This window comes from Megalops cyprinoides, chromosome 12, assembly GCF_013368585.1.
Source record: "Megalops cyprinoides isolate fMegCyp1 chromosome 12, fMegCyp1.pri, whole genome shotgun sequence".
In the NCBI taxonomy this organism is placed as follows: Eukaryota; Metazoa; Chordata; class Actinopteri; order Elopiformes; family Megalopidae; genus Megalops; species Megalops cyprinoides.
The window spans coordinates 33,174,769-33,200,531 of NC_050594.1; the positions used below are offsets into that span (position 1 = coordinate 33,174,769).

The 25,763-nt window shown below is 49.0% G+C and overlaps 1 protein-coding gene across 2 annotated transcripts in view; it reads left to right on the forward strand.

Moving 5' to 3' along the window:
• The window catches only part of dync1h1 (dynein, cytoplasmic 1, heavy chain 1), a 46,318-nt gene that overhangs the window by 10,734 nt on the left and 9,821 nt on the right, over nt 1-25,763 (forward strand). The window contains exons 9-61 of one of the 2 annotated variants that reach the window (XM_036542469.1): nt 98-277; nt 805-954; nt 1,335-1,481; nt 1,641-1,781; nt 1,878-2,054; nt 2,246-2,356; nt 2,450-2,569; nt 2,685-2,924; nt 3,030-3,185; nt 3,306-3,419; nt 3,512-3,622; nt 3,928-4,137; nt 4,242-4,388; nt 4,561-4,727; nt 5,048-5,221; nt 5,336-5,501; nt 5,599-5,787; nt 6,071-6,265; nt 6,410-6,692; nt 7,011-7,111; nt 7,532-7,691; nt 7,905-8,145; nt 8,584-8,767; nt 9,048-9,260; nt 9,667-9,905; nt 10,401-10,557; nt 10,787-11,014; nt 11,551-11,781; nt 13,791-13,931; nt 14,082-14,315; nt 14,443-14,649; nt 14,778-14,899; nt 14,997-15,162; nt 15,769-15,932; nt 16,097-16,226; nt 16,439-16,572; nt 16,650-16,764; nt 16,913-17,074; nt 17,314-17,528; nt 18,085-18,289; nt 18,397-18,570; nt 18,697-18,816; nt 18,909-19,029; nt 19,510-19,705; nt 20,939-21,056; nt 21,391-21,606; nt 21,858-22,070; nt 22,176-22,303; nt 22,456-22,609; nt 22,948-23,094; nt 23,336-23,486; nt 23,924-24,177; nt 24,580-24,714. In XM_036542469.1, coding sequence (XP_036398362.1) covers nt 98-277; nt 805-954; nt 1,335-1,481; nt 1,641-1,781; nt 1,878-2,054; nt 2,246-2,356; nt 2,450-2,569; nt 2,685-2,924; nt 3,030-3,185; nt 3,306-3,419; nt 3,512-3,622; nt 3,928-4,137; nt 4,242-4,388; nt 4,561-4,727; nt 5,048-5,221; nt 5,336-5,501; nt 5,599-5,787; nt 6,071-6,265; nt 6,410-6,692; nt 7,011-7,111; nt 7,532-7,691; nt 7,905-8,145; nt 8,584-8,767; nt 9,048-9,260; nt 9,667-9,905; nt 10,401-10,557; nt 10,787-11,014; nt 11,551-11,781; nt 13,791-13,931; nt 14,082-14,315; nt 14,443-14,649; nt 14,778-14,899; nt 14,997-15,162; nt 15,769-15,932; nt 16,097-16,226; nt 16,439-16,572; nt 16,650-16,764; nt 16,913-17,074; nt 17,314-17,528; nt 18,085-18,289; nt 18,397-18,570; nt 18,697-18,816; nt 18,909-19,029; nt 19,510-19,705; nt 20,939-21,056; nt 21,391-21,606; nt 21,858-22,070; nt 22,176-22,303; nt 22,456-22,609; nt 22,948-23,094; nt 23,336-23,486; nt 23,924-24,177; nt 24,580-24,714 — 9,054 coding nt within the window. Of the gene's footprint in view, nt 1-97; nt 278-804; nt 955-1,334; nt 1,482-1,640; nt 1,782-1,877; nt 2,055-2,245; nt 2,357-2,449; nt 2,570-2,684; nt 2,925-3,029; nt 3,186-3,305; nt 3,420-3,511; nt 3,623-3,927; nt 4,138-4,241; nt 4,389-4,560; nt 4,728-5,047; nt 5,222-5,335; nt 5,502-5,598; nt 5,788-6,070; nt 6,266-6,409; nt 6,693-7,010; nt 7,112-7,531; nt 7,692-7,904; nt 8,146-8,583; nt 8,768-9,047; nt 9,261-9,666; nt 9,906-10,400; nt 10,558-10,786; nt 11,015-11,550; nt 11,782-13,790; nt 13,932-14,081; nt 14,316-14,442; nt 14,650-14,777; nt 14,900-14,996; nt 15,163-15,768; nt 15,933-16,096; nt 16,227-16,438; nt 16,573-16,649; nt 16,765-16,912; nt 17,075-17,313; nt 17,529-18,084; nt 18,290-18,396; nt 18,571-18,696; nt 18,817-18,908; nt 19,030-19,509; nt 19,706-20,167; nt 20,364-20,938; nt 21,057-21,390; nt 21,607-21,857; nt 22,071-22,175; nt 22,304-22,455; nt 22,610-22,947; nt 23,095-23,335; nt 23,487-23,923; nt 24,178-24,579; nt 24,715-25,763 lie in introns of both variants that reach the window. The other variant, XM_036542470.1, reaches the window with a different exon arrangement.

Consider the following 25,763-nt stretch of genomic DNA (forward strand, 5'->3'; position numbering starts at 1 on the left):
CAGTTTCAAAGTTGCAGTCTAGATGCCAGATCACTAAGTACATGTTAAACTGAAAGAGCTGTAGATCACCTGATTGTATGGGCCCCATGTTGTCTAGGTGGATGACCTCCTCCTCATCGAGGAGAAGATCGACCTGGAGGTGCGTTCCCTGGAGACCTGCATGTATGACCACAAGACCTTCACTGAGATCCTGAGCCGTGTGCAGAAAGCTGTGGATGACCTCAATCTGCACTCCTACTCCAACCTGCCCATTTGGGTCAATAAGCTGGACATCGAGGTTAGCACAGCTCTAGCACACCTTTACTGCAAATTGTTATAAATCAAAGGTATACCAATTGGTGTATGACTGGTGGCATTTTAAGAGTGGCTGGAGAGCCTTTTGGTAAAACACTGAGCTTTTTTGCAAACTGCAAACAGTTCAACCCAGCAGTCAAGCAGCAAAATGAAATAGTAAATTCCCTTAAACTGCATAATGGATCAACACCTACTCCGTTAATCCCTTTGACTATTTGCCGTATGTGGCACTGTCAGTTTATACCATGATAAATCGCTCAACAAACAGAAAAAAAAGCATACAAGTTATTTTGGTCTGTTCCCTTTTGTGTGTCAGTGTTTTACATTATGTTGCGGGCACACAAATAGGCAAATAATGTATTTTACTTAGTTGAGGTTGCTGAGTTTTGCTACTTAAAAATGGCATTTAAAAGTGACATTTCCTGTTTGTGAAACCCAAGTCCTCCATAGTCCAACCCGTTTATCATTGTCTGCTGTCTTGGAGTCAAGTTTCTTTGACCATCTCTGCAGATTGAGAGAATACTTGGGGTGCGTCTGCAAGCCGGCCTCAGGGCCTGGACACAGGTGCTGCGGGGGCAGATGGAGGACAAGGCTGACGTCGACATGGACACAGAGGCTCCTCAAGTGAGCCACAAGCCTGGAGGAGAGCCAAAGATCAAGGTGAGCATGCACATGATGCTGGTGCAAAGTGTGTTCAGCTGATTTAGCTGAGAAACATTTCAGTCTTGAAGGCAAAATTAGTCAATTATTATTTTGTTGCAAGGTACTTTTTTATATTTTCAAAATATCTGACAGAATGATAAAAAAGCTTATCTGGACAAAACAATTTTAGTTACACAACATTAACATGTGTACAAGAATGCTGTTTTGTGGGTGAAGATTTATTTTTTGAGCTAATCGCCACACTTGTGGAGAGAAGTGGTGTTCAGTGTTGTCTTTTCAAAGCTGTACATCATTATGTCATGCCTTTTGGAGATGAGAAGCCAATTTGTTCTGCTTCCTTATTTTGAGACTGATTAAACCGTGTTTACTCATTGCAGAATGTTGTGCACGAGCTGCGCATCACCAATCAAGTCATCTACCTAAATCCTCCCATAGAAGACTGCCGCTACAAGCTCTACCAGGAGATGTTTTCATGGAAAATGGTCATCCTCTCCCTCCCAAGGATCCAGAGTCAGAGATACCAGGTCTGTGATGGTTCCAGCATTGGTTCAAATCACACTGTACAGAATTTCATACCTCCAAGTGATATATTGCGTGCAGTTGAGCAGAGATGAGAATGGAGTAAGTAGATTGCTCATGCACACAAGAAGAGCCTGTTGGTAAAGCTGTGTTGTGATTGGCAGGTGGGCGTGCACTATGAGCTCTCGGAGGAGGAGAAGTATTACAGAAATGCCTTAACGAGGATGCCCGATGGCCCGGCCGCTCTTGAGGAAGCCTACAACGCAGTGAAGGAGAACGTCAATGAGGTGGAGCAGTATGTCAAGGTATGATCCTTGTTATGCATCCTCCTGCTCCTTCTGTGGTAAGGTTTTGTTATAGAATAACATTTGGTTCACCCATCTGCTTTTGCCTTTCCATAGGTGTGGCTGCAGTACCAGTGTCTGTGGGACATGCAGGCTGAGAACATCTACAACCGCCTCGGGGAAGACCTCAACAAGTGGCAGGCCTTGCTGGTCCAGATCCGCAAAGCCAGAGGGACTTTCGACAATGCAGAGACCAGGAAGGAGTTTGGCCCTGTGGTCATAGACTATGGCAAGGTAAAGTCATGCAGTGGACCTCATTTCATTAGTTCATCTATTTAACTAGTTGTTTGTTGGCCTTTTGCATGTCTGCTGGATTTAGAAGACTTAGAAGATCCGTGGTCATTAGTTGTGCATGGACCAATATAAATCTGTAGTGATGGCAGTGCGGTCACTAATTTTAACTTTCATTCCCATTCAAAATTCAGGTCCAGTCTAAAGTGAACCTGAAGTATGACTCCTGGCACAAAGAGGTGCTCAGCAAGTTTGGGCAGATGTTGGGCAACAACATGCAGGACTTCCACTCCCAGATCTCCAAGGTAAGCTCATGAGGTAGCAATGCCACTATTAAACTTACTTTTCCAGTAACCCCCCTCTCATACCCAATCTCTTGCATGACCTACTTCCAACAGTCTCGGCAAGAGCTGGAACAGCATTCTGTGGACACGGCCAGTACCTCGGACGCTGTGACTTTCATCACCTACGTGCAGACCCTCAAGCGCAAGATCAAGCAGTTTGAGAAGCAGGTTGATGTAAGTGGGACAGAGTTTCTGCGGTGGTGGACTGTGAATTTACCAACTTGTTGACATGGCGTGTTGGTATTCCAGTATTAAACCCACGTGGTTTTCCCCTCTGTCCCCCCTCTAGCTCTTCCGAAATGGCCAGCGGCTCCTGGAGAAGCAGCGCTTCCAGTTCCCACCCTCCTGGCTCTACATCGACAACATTGAGGGTGAGTGGGGTGCTTTCAGTGACATCATGAAACGCAAGGACACGGCAATCCAGCAGCAGGTGGCCAACCTGCAGATGAAGATTGTCCAGGAGGACCGGGCCGTGGAGAACCGCACCACTGACCTGCTGACGGACTGGGAGAAGACCAAGCCTGTTGCTGTGAGTGGGGCTCCTCTCTGCAGAACCGGGTTGTGTGTCAGAGCTTCACTCCGTGTAGGCTGGTGCTGGGTCTGTCTCCCTGACACTGTTTAACTCCCTCTGCAGGGGAGCCTCCGTCCAGAGGAGGCGCTGCAGTCCCTCACCATCTACGAGGGCAAGTTTGGCAGGCTGAAGGACGACCGGGAGAAGTGCGCCAGAGCCAAAGAGGCCCTGGAGCTGACTGACACGGGGCTGCTGAGCGGCAGCGAGGAGAGAGTGCAGGTACACCCCTCCCACTCAGGCCCAGTCATCGAAATCAAACCAGTTCCCAAAGTGGGCGGAGTTGGGGAATCCTGTCGAAAACACATTTATGTGTTTGTCTGTTCCTCCTTGGTGCTGCAGGTGGCGCTGGAGGAGCTGCAGGACCTGAAGGGAGTGTGGTCTGAGTTGTCAAAGGTGTGGGAGCAGATCGATCAGATGAAGGAGCAGCCCTGGGTTTCTGTTCAACCACGCAAGGTGAGATACTCGCCTTGGTGTTTCGCTGTATTGCCATTCATTTCCTGTTTGGACGTAAATGAAAACTCACCATGCTCTCTGTCTGCACACAGCTGCGTCAGAGCTTGGATGGCCTTCTGAACCAGCTGAAGAACTTCCCTGCACGACTGCGCCAGTATGCCTCTTACGAGTATGTACAGAGGCTGCTCAAGGGCTACATGAAGGTGAGCCAGCCTTATTTTTTTCAATTATGTAAGAAGATTAATGAAAGGAATTTGTTTTAAAATATAAATCTGTTTTCCTGTTGATTGTTGACTGGCTCATGGCCTCTGTGCTCTTCCCTTGCAACATTGTTACCTGCGTTGATTCGTATCCTTTCAGTTATTTAAAGAATATCTCCTCTATAGGACAACAAAGTGAGGCCATCAAGCCTCACATCAGTCAATACACAACAGCGGTTTGAGCTGTTCTGAAGCTGCTCTGCTGTTGTTCTTAGCATAATTATGTGTGATTGTGCTGTGGCTGCTAGATCAACATGCTGGTGATCGAGCTGAAGTCGGAGGCACTGAAGGACCGCCACTGGAAGCAGCTGATGAAGAGGCTCCATGTGAACTGGGTGCTGTCAGAGCTGACGCTGGGCCAGATTTGGGACGTGGACCTGCAGAAGAACGAGATGGTGGTGAAGGACGTGCTGCTGGTGGCCCAGGGAGAGATGGCCCTGGAAGAGTTCCTCAAGCAGGTGAGATGGAATGGTGGGATAGCTCCACAAAAGCCTGGAAGCCATAACAAATGAGCCTAGTGGGGGTTTTATGTGTCAGACTCATTTAATTTTCTTATTTGTAGATTCGGGAGGTTTGGAACTCCTATGAGCTGGACCTGGTCAACTACCAGAACAAGTGTCGCCTAATCAGGGGATGGGATGACCTTTTCAACAAGGTCAAAGAGCACATCAACAGCGTGTCAGCTATGAAGCTGTCTCCCTACTACAAGGTAAACGATGCTTTCTTACTCATGTTGTATTTACTTAGATCTCATGACACAGACCTAGAAATACATCCCAGGGCAGTCTCCCAGTTAGTTCAGTTGCTGCTTCATTTCAGTGTGATGCTTCATAGTGCCATCAGAATTAATATTCTAACGATGTCACTGTCTGGGACTGTAGGTGTTTGAAGAGGATGCACTCAGCTGGGAGGACAAGCTGAACCGCATCATGGCCCTGTTCGACGTGTGGATTGATGTCCAGCGCCGCTGGGTCTACCTGGAGGGCATCTTCACTGGCAGCGCCGACATCAAGCACCTGCTTCCTGTTGAGACCCAGAGGTTCCAGAGGTAAGCTTTCTCCTGGATGAAGACCTTCACTCACCTCTGCACTCAAACTATTCAGACTGCTTCAGTCACTTAACAAACCCAGCTAACCCTCCGAGAGCTGGGGAGAGCCACCAGATAGGTTCACATCAGGTTAAAGCGGTTGGCACTCCAAGCCCAGGGAGGTCTCTCCAGCCCTATGTAGCACCCTGTAGATAAATGTTTCTAAAACATAGTGCGGTTTACTTCCAGCTAACATCAGATCAGAGAGAGATGCTGAAAAGAAGAAAAGTTCTAAGCTTGCTGTGTGGAACTGCATTCAAATTTATGTTTGCCCCATCCAGCATCAGCACAGAGTTCCTGGCTCTGATGAAGAAAGTGACCAAGTCACCCCTGGTGATGGATGTGCTGAACATCCAGGGCGTGCAGAGGTCTCTGGAGAGGCTGGCCGACCTGCTGGGCAAGATCCAGAAGGCGCTGGGCGAGTACCTGGAGAGGGAGCGCTCGTCCTTCCCCAGGTAAACGGGCTGCTCCGGCCTCACCAGTTTGTGTACATGGTCAGCTCTGCTGTACTCAAGTAGCATCTTAGGGTGACAGGTAGCAGGTGTTGAGCAGTTCCTCCTTGTTCTCAGGTTCTACTTTGTGGGTGATGAAGACCTGCTGGAGATCATTGGCAACAGCAAGAACGTGGCCAAGCTGCAGAAGCACTTCAAGAAGATGTTTGCCGGAGTGTCCAGCATCCTCCTGAACGAGGACAACACTGAGGTGCTGGGCATCTCTTCCCGAGAGGGAGAGGAGGTAGGAACATAAGGCAGCAGGTGTTTTTGGAGGAAAAGAGGCCTAGATGGCACAAGTCACTGCAGACGGGTCAGTCATGTCTACTGCTTTTTTCCAGGTACTCTACAAGACCCCGGTATCCATCACAGAGCACCCCAAGATCAACGAGTGGCTGACCCTCGTGGAGAAGGAAATGAGGGTCACATTGGCCAAGCTTCTGGCTGAGTCTGTCACGGAGGTGGGCGCCTTCAACAAGGGCACCGGCATTGACCTGGGCACCTACATCGACTGGATTGACAGATACCAGGTACCCTTTCCACAGTATGGGGCTTCCACGCAAGGGCCAGTTTGCACTGGATTAAAAAAAAGTTACTCCTCCTCTAGTCAGTATTTTCCACACAGCCCTTGAATGTTGCCACACCTGATACTCTGTGATAGGGTTCTGCTATCAGAATCACAGCTGTCTTATAGAAATCATCACAGCAGACTTTAGGTCAGCCAAAACTGGCCATGTTACCACTGCTACAGCCTCTCAGTTGTAATTCCTGAATGAAGCTCACACCCTGCCTCTGTCTCTCCCCTCTCCTCAGGCCCAGCTGGTGGTTCTGTCGGCTCAGATTGCCTGGTCAGAAAACGTGGAGAGCGCCCTGACCACCATCGCGGGCGGCGGGGACATGTCGCCCCTGCAGGGGGTCCTGTCCAACGTGGAGGCCACACTGAACGTGCTGGCCGACACCGTACTGATGGAGCAGCCCCCACTGCGTAGGAAGAAGCTGGAGCACCTGGTGAGCTGTCTCATCTCTACAGCAACACATAAAATGCCGTCATTCACCAAGTGGTGCATTCTGGGAGATACTTGTTAAAGAGTTAAAGAGGGCTATTTGTGCTTGTTAATCTCAGTCATTGCAAATATTCTCACCCAATTTTAGATTACAGAGCTGGTTCACCAGAGGGACGTGACCAGGGCCCTGATCAAGAACAAGATTGACAACTCCAAGTCCTTTGAGTGGCTGTGCCAGATGCGCTTCTACTTCGACCCCAAGCAGACCGACGTGCTCCAGCAGCTGTCCATCCAGATGGCCAACGCCAAGTTCAACTATGGCTTTGAGTACTTGGGTGTCCAGGACAAGCTGGTCCAGACCCCGCTCACAGACCGCTGCTACCTGACCATGACGCAGGCTCTGGAGGCTCGGCTCGGTGGCTCCCCCTTCGGTCAGTGCTGAGAACGCAGTCTTGCTGAGCAGCAGCAGAAGGGAAAGTGTCTGAGCAGCTCCCCTAGAGTAATAACAGTACTTCCCATTTTTCAATAGCATTTTTACTTCTTCATTATCTAACAGGTCCAGCAGTGTAGTTGCAGCACATGTTTGTGTGTCTTACTCAGATTTTTGCCAGGTGGTTGTTCATATTATTGCTTCATAAAGTGGAGAATGTGTACTTCTAGGTGAAGAGCAATTGTCTTCTAGGACAAGTCAACTACCTAAACTACTGGGCAGGCAATCGGTTAGCTAAACGCCTCAACTTTTCTTGTAGGTCCTGCTGGTACTGGAAAGACGGAGTCAGTGAAAGCTCTCGGTCACCAGCTTGGACGCTTTGTGCTGGTCTTTAACTGCGATGAGACTTTTGACTTCCAGGTATGAATGGTTCAGATGAAACCGATTGTAAACAGTAATGAATTGTATTTATTTTTGCAAGCCCAGGTTGTTGCAGAAGTACAGAATACAGTAAGTCATTTTGGATTAAATATTAGCGGCATATTGCAAGAGCAGTTGCAAGAATAAAACAAAACATGAAACAAAATGATAATTGGTGTGAAAACCAGTAGAAGCAGAAAGTGGCAATCCAGGATAATGGTACACACCCACCCACACTGGATACGGGTGCCCTCACAATGCAACAGTGGCATGACATTATTGTCATTTAGCGGATGCTTTTACCCAGTGCGACTTGCACAGGTTACAAGTTCACCTCCCTATTGGCATGCTAAGCCTTGCGTTTTGGTGCAGCAGCGAATGGAGCCCCTTCTCCACTCCTTTACCGTTCCCTTTCTGCAGGCCATGGGACGTATCTTCGTGGGGCTGTGTCAGGTGGGCGCCTGGGGCTGCTTTGACGAGTTCAACCGTCTGGAGGAGAGGATGCTGTCGGCTGTCTCCCAACAGGTCCAGTACATCCAGGTGGCCCTGCGGGAGCACAGCAACCCCAACCGAGACCGCAGTACGTAACAAACACAACCCTTGCCGTTCTCTCAGGCCTCCACTGGAGGCTTCTGGCCTGAGCTATGCATTTATACTAAGCTACCACATTACCATTTTCAGTCTTTAAAAGCTGTGATGTGGGCGGTGGGTTGCACAGGGAAGTGGAGGCTCTTCTGGTAGACTGTAAAAATGAGTTTGGGTTGACTGCCTTGTGTTGTGTCCCTCCCCCCAGGCTCTCCCATCACCTGTGAGCTGCTGAACAAGCAGGTGAAGGTGAGCCCTGAAATGGCCATCTTCATCACCATGAACCCGGGCTACGCCGGCCGCTCCAACCTGCCCGACAACCTGAAGAAGCTGTTCCGCAGCCTGGCCATGACTAAGCCTGACCGGCAGCTCATCGCCCAGGTCATGCTGTACTCCCAGGGTTTCCGCACTGCTGAGACTCTAGCCAAGAAGATTGTCCCCTTCTTCAAGTTAGTACACACCCACCCACACTGGATACGGGTGTCCTCACAATGCAACAGTGGCATTACGTTATTGTCATTTAGCTGATGCTTTCACCCAGTGCAGCTTGCAAAGGTTACGAGTTTTACATGCCTCAGTAAATATACAGCTGTAACTGGGTTAACAACTCGCCCAAGGCTACAGCAGCACAACCTTTCAGTTATGAGCCCTGCTCCTTACCACTATGCCATACTGCTACCCTGGCACTACATCACTTTTTGTAGTATCTCCATGTCAAGTTTGGAAGATAGGCTTGCTTTTTTTTTTTGTAACTACAACTTGCCACTGTTGCATTTGGCTGTCATGTAATGACAGTGAGTGGCCAACTGAAGTGTACTGCCATAAGTTTAACATTTTTTTTCCACTGCTTTTGCTTTATCACAGTATGTTTTTGTGTGTCTGATCAGGCTCTGCGACGAGCAGCTGTCCTCTCAGAGCCACTACGACTTCGGGCTGCGAGCTCTGAAGAGCGTGCTGGTGAGCGCTGGCAACGTGAAGAGGGAGCGCATCCAGAAGATCAAGCGCGAGAAGCGTGAGCGTGGTGAGGACGTGGACGAGAATGAGATCGCCGAGAACCTGCCCGAGCAGGAGGTGAGGCCGGGCAGCCTTCACGCCTCTTTCTACTACAATAACTATGCATGGAGGTACATGGAGGAGCACACATTCAGCACACTGACTCTTAACTATTCTCAGAGAATAGCATTTAGGAAGGCTGTGCTCTGACTTAAGTGTGAGCTACACTTTCTTCCACCACCCATGTCACTGATTTTACTAAATCCATTCTTGAGTCTGCTGTAGTATCACTAATGGAAACGCAGTCGGTGATTTTTTTACATCAGTGACATTTGACATTTGTGTGGACGTGCCCCAGATTCTGATCCAGAGCGTGTGCGAGACCATGGTGCCCAAGCTGGTGGCGGAGGACATCCCCCTGCTGTTCAGCCTGCTCTCGGACGTCTTCCCCGGAGTGCAGTACATGCGTGGGGAAATGACTGCCCTCCGTGAGGAGCTCAAGAAGGTCTGCGCTGAGATGTACCTTACCTATGGGGATGGAGACGACGTGGGGAGCATGTGGGTGGAGAAGGTACACTAACACAGCGCGACTTCCACAGCTCACATTCATGCACACCCACGTCAATATAGCGAGCAGGGAATTTGGAACTTGAATTGCTGTGGTAAATATGTCCAGGTCTGTGTTGGCTGTGTAACCATACAGGTGTGCTCAAATAACTGGATATATTTGGTGTTTGGGGTACCCTTCAGCTAAGACCAGTAGTTCTCTTGGGATTTGAACACAGATAACTATTGTTTGAGTTCAGTTCCATCACCACAGTGGTACTACTGATGATCCCTGACATTCATTCCTGCTTTGATCAGGACCCAAAATATGCCACTCCCTGATGACAATAATAGTCATAGGTACTGTGATGGTGCGTGGTGTTGGTCTTGGGTGACTCATGCCTGTGCTTCTTCCCTTGTCCCGTCCACAGGTGCTGCAGCTCTACCAGATCACCCAGATCAACCATGGCCTTATGATGGTGGGCCCCTCAGGCAGCGGGAAGACCATGGCCTGGAGGGTCCTGCTCAAGGCCCTGGAGAGGCTGGAGGGCGTGGAGGGTGTGGCCCACATCATTGACCCTAAGGCCATCAGCAAGGACCACCTCTACGGCACCCTGGACCCCAACACCCGCGAGTGGACTGATGGGCTATTCACGCACGTGCTCAGGAAGTAAGCCACACGCACAGATGTCCTGCTTATCTCTCTGTCTCTTCATGGGCTCTTTTCATGAGTCATTTTGAGATCATTTTGAACTGAGGTGGACTTTTCACACCAAAGAAAGGAAAGTGCTCTTGAGTTAACTTTACATTTACTTCCCATCCCTAAATTACAATCTTATCCAGAGTGACTTACATAGGCTGCAGTTTTATCTGTTTATCCATTTATTTAGCTGGATATTTACTGAGACAATTGGAGGTACCTTGCCCAAGGATTCAACAGCAGTGTCCCAATTTTCATTTTGTGGTGTCTTTACGTCAATTTGAAGAATGGCATGTGCAATGTACAGCTACTGTGAGAAGCTGATGGAATTTGGGTATAGTCTGCTGAGAAATGGGACCACAGTGGGAGTGTATTGATATTGAGAGCTTTCCTGGTGGGAGGGGCTGAGTTTAGAGATGCACTCAGCGTTCTGATGTGACCAGTCCATGTTTTTCTGAATCTCAGGATCATTGATAATGTGCGCGGCGAGCTGCAGAAGCGGCAGTGGATCATCTTCGACGGTGATGTGGATCCCGAGTGGGTAGAGAACCTCAACTCGGTGCTGGATGACAACAAGCTGCTGACCCTGCCCAACGGGGAGCGTCTCAGCCTGCCGCCCAATGTACGCCCCACCCTCTATGCACACTCAGGCACACACACACATACACACACACATGCACCTCTTCCACCCTGTATGCAGACACAGCAATGTACACATACACATACCCAAATGCATACACGTACACACACGCTGGTTCCACCAAGGCTGCTCACAGCTTTTGAGTTGAACTCCATGTAAACCAATCTAGTTCAACAGCAGTGGGTTCATGATCCATGCCCCCCTCCCACAGGTGCGCATCATGTTCGAGGTGCAAGACCTGAAGTACGCCACGCTGGCCACCGTGTCCCGCTGTGGGATGGTGTGGTTCAGCGAGGACGTGCTCAGCACCGACATGATCTTCAACAACTTCCTGGCCCGCCTGCGCAGCATCCCGCTGGACGAGGGCGAGGATGAGGCGCAGCGCATGCGCAAGGGCACCGAAGACGAGGGCGAGGAGGCCGCCTCCCCCATGCTGCAGGTACCCAGAACTACCTCCACTCCTGCACTCCTCTGCCTCCACAGCAGTCTTCTAATTTTATTCATTAAGCCTATATTTTATTAACTCTTATTGACATTAAAAATCTTTTTCGAAGGATGCCTGGCACATGAAGTTTCACATAATGACACATTTACAACAGAAACACAAAGCATTATGGTTTAAAACAAAACATTCATTTACTGGGCATAATGACTGTATGCAGTGTGTAGAGGTGTGGTACCACTATGGGTTATAATGGATCACAGATATATTTACATATTGTATGCAAATAACTCAGCAGAAACATGGTAGAAATTAAATGTATCTGGGTATATCAATATATCCAATATAAGAAATATATCAATATATCTGGCTTGTTCCTTTCAGTCGCTACACCCGTTGTGTCATCAGATCCACATATCATAAAAATCAGTGTCACCTATGTGCTGTCTGCGCAGTGTGGGGCTCTAAAACAGTCCTGTGTCATGCTGACAGTCCTGTGTCCTGTTCCCTCTCGCCTCTCCCATCCCATGCAGATCCAGCGGGACGCAGCCGCCATCCTGCAGCCGTACTTCACCTCCACGGGGCTGGTGATCAAGGCGCTGGAGCATGCCTCTAAGATGGAGCACATCATGGACTTCACCAGGCTGCGCTGCATGGGCTCCCTCTTCTCCATGCTGCACCAGGCCTGCCGCAACGTGGCGCTCTACAACAACAACCACCCAGACTTCCCCATGCCTATCGACCAGCTGGAACGCTACATGCAGGTGGGACTGCACTCCTTTACTCCAGATGACCAGTTCTCAGTGACTACATGGATACGTGCAATATAATAAATGTATATAAGCGGGAAATAAGACATTAGGGTTGCTACGACAGCTCTTCTGGTTGGTGGATATATGCACTCTGGGAAGTACCATTCTTAATGTACTAAGATTGTTACGTGTTCCACGGGATCTATAGGTTATTCACGAGATTTGATGTAGAAGCTTATTACTATTCCTGTTCTTGAAGTTGTTGCTACGTATCCGATCTTCCTGTTTCTGTGAATTGATCAGTTTTACCCCCTTTCCACCAACGCGAAGTAGGTGCTAGTTCTAGGCTGGTGCTAGTGCCAATTTAGAGTTGGTTCAACTTGCGAACCTTCTTAACAGGTTTGCTTTTCCACGGGCTATAGAGCCACATCATTACGTCACTGTATACGTCTCCGCTTGGCGCTGGCGGGATCAAACAACAACAAAAACGAGAACAGTGCTTTAAAAACAAACTTGTTCACTACACTTTATACAATGTTAGCCGTTTGTGAAGTCAAATATTAAGTGATGTTGGTAGGTGAGTCAATGGCAACATTATAAAGTAGCATGCTAATGTTAGCTACTATTACCAAGGTTACAGTAGGTGGCTAGCTAGCTAGCTGTTGGACAGCGAACATTACCCAAGCAAGCATAGCTACTAATTTCTCATGTTGGATTTTGTTCTAATTTTAAAAGTAAACGAACCGGACCAAAAGCGCGCTTGGAGAAAAAGCTTTATTCGGCGATGGAATCCGGCAGCATCTCTGCCTGCGAAGCTTTAACTCAGGGAACTGTTACCGTGATCGGCCTTTTATACCATGAAACAAATGGCAACAAACAATAGGTTTTACACTGTTGCAGCATCAACCTATGTTCCCAATGCAAAGCGGGATCCTTTGATGCTGACCGCGTCTTTGTGTGGTGATGGTTGCCAATTGCCCACTCCCGGTTGTATGCTAGACTCGATGTCTGCTGCCTGCCTTAATCAATTGCTCTTGGCTCCAACTGTAGCGTGGCACCAAGGTGTGGAGCTTCCTTTGTAACTATGATAATAAGGCCATCAGGTTAACAGTTCTCTGATTCTGAACCATGTCTGGTCAGAAGTTAGAAGCACTATAATCTTACACTCACATCAATGTTACAAACGTTGAACGTAACGTTACGAACATAACATTGATGTAAGAAATTAGTAGCTACGCTTGCTTGGGTAATGTTACCTGACCAACAGCTAGCTAACTAGCCAGCTACCGTAACCTTGGTTAGCATGCTACGTTAGCACCTTGATTAGCACATTAGCATGCACACTTTCTACTATTGCCATTAACTCACCTACCAACGTCACTTAATATTTGACTACTAGCTAGCCATAAATGTTACGTTCATAACATTGATGTGAAAAATTAGTAGCTCGCTAAACAGCTAAGAAACATGTAGCTGGCTGGCAACAAGGCGGAACATTTGAAAAATGGCTTTTCTTTATCTTTTTAGGCAGACTAGACACTACACTAGCTCTTTTTTATTTTCTTTTTCTTTTTTAAATGACAGTCGTAAAGTTTTAGTTGGTCTTGTTGGTCACGATACTCCCACCCCCAGCCCCTGACATAAGCGGTTCTTGGTTCTAGACCAGCAAAGGGTTGGTGCCACTCTTGAACCAGTTTTCCTGGCTGAGAGCCAGTTCTTTGGCTGCCGAAACGCCAAAAACTGGTTTGAGATTAGGCACCAGCTCCGAACCAGCCCTCGAGCTGCCTTGGTGGAAAAGGGGCACATACTGTAGGAGCATGAACAGGATGACACTGAGGTCAAATCATCTGTGCTGTTAATGTCCAACCAAGGCCTTGCAAGGCATATAAGATTGTTCTTTTATATGAACGTTGTTAAGATGTGCCCTGTGATCTGGTTTAAAGATTTTCTTTCAGAATGTATGTCTTGCATTTTGGTCTGTAAGCCCATCATGGTAAATGCTCTGTGTGTGACTCCTGCAGAGGTACCTGATCTACGCCGTGCTGTGGTCCTTCTCTGGTGACGGCAGGCTGAAGATGAGAGCAGAGCTGGGCGAGTACATCCGGCGCATCACCACCGTCCCGCTGCCCTCGGCGCCCAACGTGCCCATCATCGACTACGAGGTGCCCGCTTCGCCCAGTGTCCACAACTGCCAGAGCTAGGCCAGAACCCCCAATGCAGCTTCAGAAAATGAATAATTCACATTGTTTGCGAAGCCTTCCACGTGAAATGATGTCCCGTTTGTTCTAACTAATACTCATATCTTGCCCCAGGTTTCCATCACAGGTGAATGGCAGTCGTGGCAGGGCAAGGTGCCCCAGATTGAAGTGGAGACTCACAAGGTGGCATCTCCCGACGTCGTGGTGCCCACCCTGGACACAGTGCGCCACGAGGCCCTGCTCTACACCTGGCTGGCAGAGCATAAGCCCCTGGTTCTGTGCGGCCCGCCTGGGTCTGGTAAAACCATGACCCTGTTCAGTGCCCTCAGAGCCTTGCCTGACATGGAGGTGAGCAAGACCAGCTTTACAGTCATGGTACCCACATGGTCAAGAGCAACCAGTCAGAGCAGTACTGTTTACATTCTAACAAGGGCTTACACCCCAACTCCTCCCTCCTCTTCCCCTCCTCTTTCAGGTTGTGGGTCTGAATTTCTCCAGCGCCACCACCCCCGAGCTTCTGCTGAAGACATTCGACCACTACTGCGAATACCGGCGCACACCAAACGGCGTGGTGCTGGCACCGGTGCAGCTGGGCAAGTGGCTGGTGCTGTTCTGTGATGAGATTAACCTGCCAGACATGGACAAGTATGGTACTCAAAGGGTCATCTCCTTCCTCAGACAGGTATGGGGCTTCGGGGGACGTGTCTGCGTTCATGCTAACACTGCAGGGTGTATGTTACTGTTGGTGCTGAACATCAGTATTTAGGCTAAGCTTTGCTCTGAAGTTCTCCCCATCCCACACACATACAGATGGTGGAGCATGGAGGATTCTACCGCACCTCAGACCAGACCTGGGTCAAACTGGAGAGGATCCAGTTTGTTGGGGCCTGTAACCCCCCCACAGACCCTGGCCGAAAGCCCCTTTCACACAGGTACAGTGTGGCTTGTTGGTCCCCAGCGTTGTTGCGTTAGTTTATGGTCTGTTGATGAATGTGGCCATGATTATTTTTGCATGCTGTTTGATCCCAGGTTCCTACGCCATGTGCCAGTGGTGTATGTGGACTACCCCGGCCCTGCCTCCCTCACCCAGATCTATGGAACCTTCAACCGTGCCATGTTGAGGCTCATCCCGTCCTTGCGCACCTACGCCGAGCCGCTCACCGCCGCCATGGTGGAGTTCTACACAATGTCACAGGTGGGAGTCCACCTCTCACTGCAAACGCAGTGCCTCCTGTGGGTGCTCCTCCAGCACATCTCACCTCATCTCACTGAGGTCCTAGCATTTTGAAAACAAGAAGTGGAAAACTGTTGAAGTTAGGATGAGTTGCAGGAAAGACATCTGTGGGCCCTAAAGCAGACAATTTTACCACCGAAATATTTTTAAACAAATGCTAGATTAGCTAAGAGAGAGACTCGCTAATCTCCTGAAACAAAGTGTTTTTAATGGTAAACCGTACTGGTGCTTAGGTCTGCCTCATACCTCATTGCCTCATAATACTATTGATAACTCACACTGAGTGGATTGGAGCATACATGACATTATTCATTTGCTGTGTGGATAGAAAGGTCATTTCCAGCAACTTGCCAGCGATATCAAATCCATAGCCTTCCAATTCTAGTTTGTTCAGCACTTAGCCACATTTGTGATGAACATCCTTGGTGTGTGTGTGTGGATGTGGGTGTGGCTGTGGTCTTGGTGCATGTGTAAATGTGGGCATGGCTGTGGTCTTTGGGGTGGCTGTGGACTTGGGGAAGTGGCTGTGGTCTTGGCTGATGGGTGTGCTGTTGTTGTCCTATGCAGGAGCGCTTTACCCAGGACACCCAGCCACACTACATCTACTCCCCCCGAGAGATGACCCGCTGGGTCAGGGGGATCTTCGAGGCCCTGCGGCCCCTGGAGACGCTCCCTGTCGAGGGACTGATCCGCATCTGGGCCCACGAGGCGCTTCGTCTCTTCCAGGACAGGTGGGCATGAGGACGGTGGCAGTCACTCAGGGATCAGGCATGAAACAAACAGCACCTGCAGCAAAGTGAATGAATGATAAGGGTGCTGAAATGCAAGATGATGTGGCTTAGTTTAATTTTGCCATGTTTCCACTACACACACACACACACACACACACACACAGGCTGGTGGAGGATGAGGAACGCCGCTGGACTGATGAGAACATTGATACGGTTGCCTTGAAACACTTCCCCAACATCGACCGCGAGAAGGCCCTGAATCGACCCATCCTGTACAGCAACTGGCTGTCCAAGGTGAGCTCAACCCTGGCTAAAGTTCAGGTGTTGAAGTGCCTTCTGAGGTTCTAGCTACTTAGAAAATAAGCAAACCAGGGAAAAGCCGCATGTGCACACACTCAGTACTCAGTACTAAGTGTTCTGCTTAGCTTTGTATTATGCATGCAACCATTTTCCCTGGGTTCATTTTCATATTTTTCACACATTCTTTGCGCTCTGCTATTTTCCAGGACTATATCCCTGTGGAGCAGGAGGAGCTGAGAGACTATGTTAAAGCCCGTCTGAAGGTCTTCTATGAGGAGGAGCTGGACGTGCCTCTGGTGCTCTTTAACGAGGTCTTGGATCACGTCCTCAGGATCGACCGGTAAGTGAGATGTCGTCATTTTCAGTGGGCCAGACTTCACTGAGCTGTTTGAGTGATGTTTGTGACCTTCCCCCCAGAATCTTCCGCCAGCCACAGGGCCACCTGCTCCTCATTGGGGTCAGCGGAGCTGGGAAGACCACCCTGTCCCGCTTCGTGGCCTGGATGAACGGCCTCAGTGTCTACCAGATCAAGGTAAGTACAGCCTCCCCACCCATGCCCTGAAGAGATTCGGTGGTTGTGTTTATGAAGTGTCAGTGTTTTGAGTCTTTTGACTGTAATATTACACGTCTGTTCACTCAAAGAACGCTGTGTATGATACGGTAATTGTGTGTGCGCATAGGTGCACAGGAAGTACACAGGCGAGGACTTTGACGAAGACCTGCGCACCGTGCTGAGACGATCTGGCTGCAAGAATGAGAAGATCGCCTTCATCATGGACGAGTCCAACGTGCTGGACTCTGGCTTCCTGGAGCGCATGAACACCCTGCTGGCCAATGGAGAGGTGACCGCTCCCTCCACTCTTTGAGCCACTGTGGTCATGCAATCAAGCAACCATAGTCCAAAAACCTGTCCTGAGAGGGCAACCAGAGTCAAAGGAATTCCTGTTGCTGCTTCCATTGCTTCTATTGCTCTGTGTGAGGCTAAACAGTGGCAGACATTAGCATGTGTAGTCCTGTCTCTGCTCCCCCATACCGCCCCCCCCCCCCCCCCCCCCCATGATGCGTGTTCTGTGTCTCCCAGGTCCCCGGTCTGTTCGAGGGTGACGAGTATGCCACCCTGATGACCCAGTGCAAGGAGGGTGCACAGAAGGAGGGCCTGATGCTGGACACCCACGAGGAGCTGTACAAGTGGTTCACCAGCCAGGTCATCAGGAACTTGCATGTGGTGTTCACCATGAACCCGTCCTCCGAGGGCCTGAAGGACCGCGCCGCCACCTCCCCTGCCCTCTTCAACAGGTGGGTCCTGCACCTGCCCCTGCAGCCCATGCTGTGTACCCCAGCTCCTTGTTGTGCTCAGGTGTAAAAAATTAAACAATGCATGTGATTCCGTCAAGCATAAGTGTCATTGACATTAGAATAGCTATTTAGCTAGCTCAGTCACTGATCTTTTTCTTCTTCTCTTACTTGTACTATGTTGCTATCTAGCCAGCTGCAGGCAAGTCTGCTAAATTAACTAGCTGGCCAGGTAGCTACATGGCTATGTCATGCATCTCTTTCTCTAGTTAATTGGTTGTTTTCAACCTGATAATAAAACTTTGTTTGCCAGTATAAAATTTCTATTTATTAGATTATTAGAGTAATTTTATTGAATTACCTGATGGGTGCACTCCTTTAGATGTCATTGACAGTGTTAGTGTCATTGCCTTGATCTGTTTTGATGAGGTTTGGGTGAAGGAACCTGCAAGACTTGCCTTCTAGAGCCATAGTTTTCTTATGCTGCTAAAAGTCAGCACGCAGCCCTATTCATCACTGACCAAGGAGACTGACCTGTCTGTATCTCTCTCTTCCACAGGTGTGTGCTGAACTGGTTTGGAGACTGGTCCACGGAAGCCCTGTACCAGGTCGGCAAAGAATTCACCAGCAAGATGGACCTGGAGAAGCCCAACTACAAGGTGCCAGACTACATGCCCATTGTGTATGACAAGCTGCCTCAGCCTCCAACCCACCGTGAGGCCATCGTCAACAGCTGCGTCTTTGTGCACCAGACCCTGCACCAGGTGAGTCAGTCTGCTCCTGCCATGTCCTTGGGTGTTTGTCCTAGTTTTCTCATGCAGGGAGGTTTTCACCCCCCCCCCCCCCCCCCTGGGTTTTTGTCTTTTTAAAGGCAAACAATCGTCTGGCAAAGCGTGGTGGGCGCACCATGGCCATCACCCCTCGCCACTACCTGGACTTCATCAACCACTACGCTGACCTGTTCTCTGAGAAGCGCAGTGAGCTGGAGGAGCAGCAGATGCACCTTAATGTGGGCCTGCGCAAGATCAAAGAGACCGTGGACCAGGTACGGGGAGGACGGTTGGTTCACGTCACATTGACGTGAGGGCAGAGGTACTTGGCCACCTGCCCACGTTGCTCTTGGCACGCATGAGTCCACAGGTATAGACAAACCTGTGCGTTTCCACTTTAGGTGGAGGAGCTCCGCCGTGACCTGAGGATCAAGAGCCAGGAGCTGGAGGTGAAGAATGCTGCTGCCAACGACAAGCTGAAGAAGATGGTGAAAGACCAGCAGGAGGCAGAGAAGAAGAAGGTAGGACGTCTGCACTGAGATGATGGGAAGAGAGGGTGGAAGATTGTTAGAAGACGAACAGAGGCTAACTTCTCTTTGTTGGGGGTCTGCAGGTCATGAGTCAGGAGATCCAGGAAGCTGTCTATAGGCAGCAGGAAGTGATCAAGGACAAGCAGTTGCGTGTGAAGCAAGACCTGGACCAAGTGGAGCCTGCTGTCATAGAAGCCCAAAACGGTAAGACTTGTCTTGTACGCAACCCATGCAACTTGGTGTTTGAGCGCTAATTTCTTCTTTTGTTTTAATTGTTTTTTGTTTTGTAATGAGGTCTGTTAAATGTGAAGATGAGGTTTTCTACCCAGTTTTTTTAAATAATACTTTTGATCATTTTGAAGTGTGTTTTTCAGTGAGTGATGTGGCGAGGTGTATGAATTGAATTGAATCTATCGTTGCCATGGATTTCATCTGTAATTCTTTCTGTTGGTCAGTGCAGAGAAGCAGCTGATCTGCTCAGCGCTTTATCTGTGTGTGGATTTTTATCGTTCTCAAGTTTTCACTCTTGTGTCGTAGTGTCCCTCCTGTCCTCTCGCTGTGTGCCGTCAGTTGTCTTCCACTCTTCTGTCAGACCTCGCTAACTTCTCTGCTGTTTTTCTTGCTCTCACTTTCTCTGATGCTGCTCCCCTCTGCCTTGCTGCGCCCCCCGGTGGCCGGGGTTAGCCGTTAAGTCCATTAAGAAGCAGCATCTGGTGGAGGTGCGGTCAATGGCCAATCCACCAGGGGCGGTGAAGCTGGCCCTGGAGTCCATCTGCCTGCTGCTCGGGGAGAGCACCACGGACTGGAAGCAGATCCGCTCCATCATTATGCGGGAGAACTTCATCCCCACCATTGTTAACTTTTCTGCCGATGAGATCAGGTGACCAGAGTGAGCAGGGGTGTGGCGGCCGTGTTAGGGGCTCTGGAGAGAAACTGTCCTCCACACATGAAACACTAAACCAGAGCAATGTCATTGTGAGCAGCCTCAACGGCCTGTTTCAACAGCATTTTAGCCTAGTGCTTAGAGCACAACAGGGAATTTTCCTTCTTGGTAGTTAATTTGAATCCCTAGGTGTCTGAACCAAGGTGTTACTGGCTCAGTTAGCACAAGGAGGCCTTTGCTGGCCCCCTATAGACTGCTCACATTTTGAATTTGGAAACCAGTATAGAGAAATTATGAAGGCCCGAATCTGCCTCAGCCTGGAACTCAAGTTTCTCTCCCCACCCCTGACATGGCATTAGCAGTCCCTCCCTGTCGCCCCCCCCCCCCCCCCCCCCCCCATATCTGTCCTGCATGGTCCTAAAGCTCCTTCCTCTCTCCCCCCCTCCCTCCCGTTCCCAGCTGTCAGCTCTATTAAGAAGCAGCACCTCGTTGAAGTGCGCGCCATGGCCAACCCTCCTGCCGTTGTAAAGCTGGCCTTAGAGTCTATCTGCCTGCTGCTGGGCGAGGAGACTAATGACTGGAAAAAGATCAGACAAGTTATTATCAGGGACAATTTCATCTCCAGCATAGTCAACTTTGTCTCAGAGGACACGAGGTATCGCCGCCCCCATTTCATTTTGTTTCGTTTGTCTCTTTCTCCTGATTGGTGGACAGGCGCCAGGTCTTCTTTGCTTATGATTTCGCTGCTGCATGTGGTATCAACCGCTGCATGATCCCCACGCGCTCATTTTGAATTCAGCACAGTGATAAGAGGGAATACATCTGTTAAGTTAGCTGGCACTCTGGTTGATTGGGAAGAAAGATTTTGATAATTGAAGATGCTTGAGATGGTCAGAGGGAAGGAGGGTCTGATTTGCTTTAATTTGTAATTGATAAATTTGGCATTTGCCAAATCATTGCCTGAATTAATCTGAATAAGGGTAGATGGTTTCAGATCATACACTTTTGGGGTGTGGTTTCTGTAATTCTCAAGGCTGAAGTTGACAGTAGACGGTTTTCCCAACACTAATCCCCCTCTGTCTAAACAGAGATTCCCAACCTTTCATTCTCATAAAATCCCTCCTTTTGTCTTTCTAATATCCCCACCCCCCTATCCTTTATAATCTTCAATACATCATTTGGCAAATTATATTGTTCTCATGTATTTACTTTGCTGTTATTGGTATACAGTGATTCAATTCGTGAGAAGATGAAGAAAAACTACCTATCCAATCCCGCTTACAACTATGAGCAGGTCAACAGGGCTTCTCTGGCCTGTGGGCCTATGGTCAAATGGGCTATTGCTCAGGTAAGGATAACTCCTCTTCTAGTCTCATTACACTCTCAATCCCCGAAAGCCATTCATTTGGAGGACACAAATACTTCTCGTGGAAAAACGAACAGTAGATCAATTTAATTATAGCTAATGTATTTAACATTTCTAGTTAGAGACTGAGCGTAAGTGTATTGAGCCTAAGTTCAAATACTTTCTCAGTTTTATTTTTTTTCTCAGTTTTATTTTCTCAGAGGTCATTCATCCTCTTAGCAGGTTTAGCCAGTGTTAATAGCCATGGTCTTTAGGTTCAAATACAAACATAATGATTGGTGGAACTCAGATCTCTAAAATGCCTTCTCCCTCATAGCTGAACTATGCCGACATGCTGAAGCGTGTGGAGCCACTGCGCAACGAGCTGCAGAAGCTGGAGGACGACGCCACGGACAACAAGTCCAAGGCGGAGGAGGTGGAACAGATGATCCGGGACCTGGAGTCCAGCATCGCCCGCTACAAGGAGGAGTACGCCGTGCTCATCTCCGAGGCACAGGCTATCAAGGCTGACCTGGCCGCTGTGGAGGCCAAGGTAAGTGTGGGAGGAGCTCTCCCCTACATTACATTACATTACCACCATTTAGCAGATGCTCACACATGACTTGCACAGGTTACACTTTTTACATGTTAATACAGTGGGATATTTATAATACAGTTGGAGGTAGTTCTGGGCTAGTACAGGTTACAAGCCTTGCTCCTTCACTGTTGCCTAATATCCCCCTGCCACTCAACCTGCCCTCCGCCTCCTGGGAGCGTCTGACTGTCCCTCTCTCCCTGATGCAGGTGAACCGCAGTACCGCCCTGCTCAAGAGCCTGTCGGCTGAGCGCGACCGCTGGGAGAAGACCAGCGAGACCTTCAAGAACCAGATGTCCACTATCGCCGGGGACTGCCTGCTGTCAGCCGCCTTCATCGCCTACGCCGGCTACTTTGAGCAGCAGATGCGCCAGAACCTCTTCACCACCTGGTCGCACCACCTGCAGCAGGCCAACATCCAGGTAACCGATGTACCCGCCCATCTGCAAAAGCCTCCTCTCTGTCCCATAACTGCCCCAAGAGCTGAGTGTTTAACACCCCTCTGACGGATGGCCTTTCCCCCCCAGTTCCGCACGGACATTGCCAGGACAGAGTACCTGTCCAACGCAGACGAGCGGCTGCGCTGGCAGGCCAACTCTCTGCCCGCTGATGACCTCTGCACCGAGAACGCCATCATGCTGAAGAGGTTCAACAGGTCAGTGCATCCACTCTGCAGTCTCATCTCGCATCTGTTTCTCACCACGGTTTCCCGTAGACTGAACTCAAAACCATTCAGTCTGCTGTGCGTATTCTCAGTCTGAATACTCCTTGACACCCCCCCCCCCCGTCTGTCCCATCACTGTCCAGGTACCCCCTCATCATCGACCCCTCAGGCCAAGCCACTGAGTTCATCATGAACGAGTACAAGGATCGCAAGATCACCAGGACCAGCTTCCTGGATGACGCCTTCAGGAAGAACCTGGAGAGCGCCTTACGATTTGGAAACCCTCTCCTGGTGCAGGTATAAGGATGCCTGGCCACTCCACACCTCCCTGCTGTACAATGGAAAGATCACTTACGCTTCATGCCAAATTAAAATGGACACGGATGGATGGATTTTGAATACAAAAATAAATCTTAGTACTATCTGTTATCATTCGAAACCAAAATTTTGTGTTTTCCATTTTCATGTCATTGGAATAGCATTTTCTCCCTTACAGGTTGCTGTAGGACTCTTAGAATTGTTTTTATACAGTACAAGCTGTAGGGATTGTGGAACATTGCCACTTGATCAGACGTGGGTTGAACTTCAAGATGTGAGGAGATGTGCATTTTGACTGAGTGGATTCTTTTTTACAGGATGTGGAGAGCTACGACCCCATCCTGAACCCTGTGCTCAACAGGGAGGTCCGTAGGACTGGTGGCCGAGTGCTCATCACTCTCGGCGACCAGGACATTGACCTGTCACCATCCTTTGTCATCTTCCTCTCCACCCGAGACCCTACGGTAAGTGTTGAATTACAGAATATAATGGTAATCCAGAGTCTTTTCAGTCTATGGTTAGCTGTAAGACAAAATTGAAAATATGATTCACATTCTTCATGGAATCAGAGTGTCATCTGTCAAGTGGGACATTGGTAATTGAGTTATGAAAAATTTTCATAGGCCAGTGCAGGTGGCCCTAGCATGCCTGCATGGGTGTTTTTGTGTTCCTGCTGGGACTGGACGGCTCCTCTGTGCTGTGCAGGTGGAGTTCCCTCCTGACCTGTGCTCCCGTGTGACCTTCGTGAACTTCACTGTGACGCGCAGCAGCCTGCAGAGCCAGTGCCTGAATGAGGTCCTGAAAGCGGAGCGGCCGGACGTGGACGAGAAGCGCTCGGACCTCCTCAAACTGCAGGGTGAGGCCGGCGGGCAGGGCGGCATGTGGGAGCCAATCGGCAGCTTTCACAATGTATGAGAACAAGTCAGGAATCCTCTAATGCAGGCGAACAAATCGGCAGTCTTATAGTATATGACAATTAGTCAGTCCTCTAATGTTTGAGTTATACAGTGGATTAGGGGTAATCATGTTTTTAAGGGCTTTATACCAAGGTGCACTTTCACAACTGTGGTTAGTGCTCTTGGGCTTTTTATTTGATCTTTTCAGCCTGGTCCTGTTGTGGTCCTGGTGAGGTTGATGTAATTCTGAGCTCTTATTCATGAGGGGCAATTGTTTGTATTTCTGGAATCTGTTGTGCTGGCTTTGTAGAGTGGGAGAAGGCACTGGAGTCTTCCTCATTCACGGTACTGCTGAAGGTCCTGAGACCCTTTCTCATCTCGCTTTTCCTCCTCGCAGGTGAATTCCAGCTGCGCCTGCGGCAGCTGGAGAAGTCCCTGCTGCAGGCCTTGAACGAGGTCAAGGGTCGCATCCTGGATGATGACACCATCATCACCACCCTGGAGAATCTGAAGAAGGAGGCGGCAGAGGTGACGCGGAAGGTGGAGGAGACGGACATCGTCATGCAGGAGGTGGAGACGGTGTCCCAGCAGTACCTTTCACTGTCCTCCGCCTGCAGCAGCATTTACTTCACCATGGAGGCCCTCAACCAGGTGGGGCACCAAGGCTTGGGGCCTAAAATTGTTTCTGTTACACCTTTACCTCCTCCTTTTCTTGCTTTCCTTTTGGTCATCCTCCTCCTATTCTGTAGAGCACTGATTCTCAATCCTGGTCCTGGGGCCCCCCTGCTCTGCACGTTTTCCATCTTTCCCTGCTCTACCTACCTGACTGAACTCATCAGTGGCACTTTTGATTAGCTGAGCACACCTGATTTAATCGAGAGCATGTTAGTCATTTCAATCAGGTGTGTTTGGAGCAAAGATAAAAGATATGCAGGACAGGGGGGCTCCAGGAGTAGGATTGAGAAACACTGCAGTGTAGAGTTATAAAGTTTGCCTCCTGTATCCGTCACTGCTGTAATGCTCCGGTCTGATGTTGCACCCCTCTCCCTCCAGATGCACTTCCTGTACCAGTACTCCCTGCACTTCTTCCTGGACATCTACCACACCGTGCTGTACGAAAACGCCAACCTGAGGGCTGTGAGTGACCACACCCAGCGCCTGGCACTCATCACCAAGGACCTGTTCCAGGTATGACCACTGCAGCAGTGCCTCTTCAGACTCCAGAGAGAACAGCTTAGGCTGGGTTCAGACTACACAATTTCAGCTTGATTTTTACACAATTTTGTTGTAGCCGACAAATTTCCAGCATCGGGCCTGAATGTGAACATCAAGAGTGACGCAGAACGACGAACGGGTCTTGTAATGTGACATAATCGACGAACAGCGATGTGGCGTCTTGGACGCCCCACGACACCCCGACAAAGTCTAGCATGTCAGAATTTTTTGAGAATCTCTTACGACGTGTTCCGAAGTTGACCAATAGGATGACAGAGTGCTCTCTGCAAACATGGAAATTGGGAATAGTAAGAGTACTGTTGTAAGAGTAAGAGTATTGTAAGAGTAAGAGTATTATTGTTAAATGTCGGTAATTTTATTTTAATTGTGATTACACCGTGTTGCAGTAACTGTCAGTTGCATGGAGTTACAGTAATAACAGTAATCAGTATTATTGTCATATTTGTTAAACTTACAACTACATTTACACTAGTTGTAGAAATCTACTACAACTAGAGACAACGAGGCACATTCTGTATTTGCGATTTAGGAGCTGATCATAACTTCACTTCATAATGTATCATTGTATTCATAACATGAGGTATGGGCTGGGTCGGTCCGGATGTGGATTGAGGTCTGGACTTTGAGAAGCCCTGCCCTAGGGCTGTGTGACTTTTGTATGTAAACTGAACGCATATGCGTCACTTCAGGCGGTGGTCAATGAAAAGAACTGGAGCTGTATTTACCGTTTTCTTGATTTCAGTTATAGTGGTTGTGAAACCACCTGATATTAAAACATGTCTTTGTATCTTCATTTACTAGAGAGAATATTATTGCCAAAACCCAATCATTTTTCCTCCGCAAGACCTTCTGTGTACATACAGTGAACGTGGTAGCTAGCTACATTTATGTAATGTTCTTGACATAACACATTCGTTACCTCAAGTTCTCTTTGAAGGACAGACAGTCCATACTGTCCTCTTCGTGACACCCAGGAACGGGTCCACAATCGTTTTTTCTTC